Genomic DNA, 2,818 nt, shown 5'->3' on the forward strand with positions numbered 1-2,818 from the left:
GGTTAGGATAACAATTTCCTTGTCTGTGAAGGGTGCCACCAGTGGGACAGGATACCTTTTCGCGAAATTCTGGGATCATCTCCGTGTGATTTCATACCTGAGAACCATTACCGCCCATGACCAGTATTTGCAAACTTCCAACTAGGAAATATTCTTACAAATGGAATACAGCTACTATAGAAAGTAAAACACCAATGATCGTCAGGAATCAATCAGCAAGATTCTACGACCGGCAAACCCTTGTGAAATTGTTCAAAATAAGAGACAACATATAAACAGTACACTTCACAGACTGTTCAATCGTGCCCGGTGTCAAATCATTATGTGAGACACAATTATGTCTCCGGATTTTCGGATTACGGATGACGTTTACGACACATGTACAAAACATAATATGAACATATACACGTTAGCAGGTCAGTTTGCGTTGAGAGCTCAATGGAATATGAAAACATAGCTTCACTTGAACTAATTGTGAAGGCGGAACATTCTACAGTTGAGTTGTCCTCGATGTGTACGGGCAGCAGTTGAAAAAGCGACAGTATTTCAGGCTTATCTATTTTTGAGATCATGACTTGTATGTTTGTCATTCGAATTCTGTTTGAAGCTATTTGTAGAATGTAAGGGAGGATATTGTTGAATGTATGACACATGTGGGATTTTCGAAACAACTAGTTTTGTCACCACTACAAATCTGTTGCAATGGTGCATAGATATGAGTGCGGCCACAACTGTATTAACATATGTTTTCCGCCATCCCTTTGCAATCAGCAATCACTTCGCTAGTTGTCAAAATGTTTTATGGTACAGGTGTAAGGGACATTTCTGAATTTGATGCATCAGTGACAAAAATGCAGTCCGATGCAATTCCCTATTTTGACCATATGATCCGTGTTTGTTCTGGTGAAGACTGGATAGCCATTTCAATGTGTGCGATGGATGCCACCAGTGAGATTCGATACGGTCACCTGTTCTCGAACTTCTGGTATTATCACTATTTGATTTATACATGAGAACTACTACAGCCAATGACCTGTATGTGCAAAATTCCAAAAACGGAATACTCTTACATATAGAATACAGCTGTTGTAAAACACTAATTGGCTTCCATAATAATTCAGAAAGAAGACTCTACGACCGGCAACAGATCAACAGTACACTTGGAACAACTTTACAAAACAAATCAATCGTGACCGGACATTGTAGAGGCAAATCATTATGTGAGAGTAAATTATGTCTCCGGATTTTCGGATAACGGATGACGTTTAGGGCACATCTATTCATCCCTCACTAGTTCATTCTCAAATATCACAAGAGACAGAAAGACTAGTTGTTACAAAAGACATCACAGCAATTTATTTATAACATTTATTCTTAAGACATACAAATAGAATCACAATGTATTACAAAGGGAAAGGTTAACACTGAAGAGTGTTCAGTGTGCAACTTAAGGAAACAGGACATTATTCAGATAAGTGAGGATACACAATTATGTACAGAAGCGTCAGTGAACCAAGTATCGCGACTCGATATTTAAAAGCGGGAGTTTCCTCTGAATGTGATACGCACATGCAGGTACATGCCTTCGCAGTTCTTCCGCTTCCATTTGGTAAGCATGTGTACAACTTGCATATATAGTGAGTATGGGTATGGAAACGTAACTCGTTCGATAACCACAAGAGTAAGTCCAAGTTCGATGCCGACAATCTCGAACCCGATCCCGATGTGACTTGCAACAAGACTGAGATCTCTGTCAGATACAGGGGTATCCAACATCTCTTCATTCACAGCATATGCTTGGTTCCAGTGTGTTGGCCCTATAACAGTCATCTCACAATAAGCATACTCTTTACATGTGCGTGTGTTTTGTGTAATATATTGGCTTTTAAATTACCCATTAATATTCTTAATTATCTTAACGTATCTTAATATCAAATTCTCTCAAAAATCCAATAACAAAACATATTGTTATTATACCACAATATATAATGAAAACATTCTGGGGTACACATAAAAAATGGGAATTATGCTAATTTCGGACCTGATGATTCATACCAAAACACACAATCCGTCTATTAAAGGCAATGAAACAATAAATAGGATTAGACGTACCTCTCTGTGCCAGCTGTGGGTTATCATGGCAGGTTATGGGGTTGTCTGTCTTGGATATTTTCTGGAATCAAAACACAATGAGACATATTCGTGAATACTCGCTGCATCAAAATATTTCCCTCAGTTTAAAAACACGATTGACAGCCGTAAGTAGGGCAATCTTACATATATACATACATAAAAAAACAGTCGCGAATGGACGTGCACACGCATGGACGCGCATAAACATTGATACGCTGACATACCAACAAGGAAAACACGAGAAATGAATTTGACCTACTTGATATTTGAATCCTGACCAGCATAAAACAATATTGCCCATGCTGCCTGTATCTAACACTCCAGAGAGAAGGTGAAACACACAACCGTATCCCCTCAGAAACTGAGAAATTATGACACTGTCGTCTGTACACAACTGCCTTTATTTATAGAAATATGGAGACTCATCTACTTGCTGACTGAGTTTTCGGATACTTTCCAGCTCCACATGTTACTTACAATTGATCTCGGACGGCGGATTTTCGGATTGTATCTGCCATTACAAAAGGTGGTGTGGGGCTGAGATGTTGGGGTTCGTGCAGCATTGATTATCAAATAGTATGTTCATACAGATATAGTAGTGTGTGTGTCTGTGTGTGTGTGTGTGTGTGTGTGTGTGTCTCTGTGTGTGTGTCTCTGTGTGTGTGCCTCTGTGTGTGTCTGTGTG

General features: G+C 39.2%; 1 protein-coding gene across 1 annotated transcript; it reads right to left on the reverse strand.

Annotated features, from left to right (window-relative positions):
• Positions 1-1,417: 1,417 nt before the first annotated feature.
• Positions 1,418-2,489, reverse strand: LOC125377882. Its single transcript, XM_048391958.1, has 3 exons — positions 2,393-2,489; positions 2,113-2,173; positions 1,418-1,817 (listed from the first exon to the last, which is right to left on the reverse strand). The coding sequence occupies exons 1-3, from the start codon at positions 2,432-2,434 to the stop codon at positions 1,534-1,536; spliced, it is 387 nt and encodes a 128-aa protein (XP_048247915.1). The 5' UTR covers positions 2,435-2,489; the 3' UTR covers positions 1,418-1,533.
• Between the last annotated feature and the right edge of the window lie 329 nt (positions 2,490-2,818).

The sequence above is a fragment of the Haliotis rufescens genome, unplaced genomic scaffold, assembly GCF_023055435.1.
Source record: "Haliotis rufescens isolate VD_foot unplaced genomic scaffold, xgHalRufe1.0.p SCAF_103, whole genome shotgun sequence".
NCBI lineage: Eukaryota > Metazoa > Mollusca > Gastropoda > Lepetellida > Haliotidae > Haliotis > Haliotis rufescens.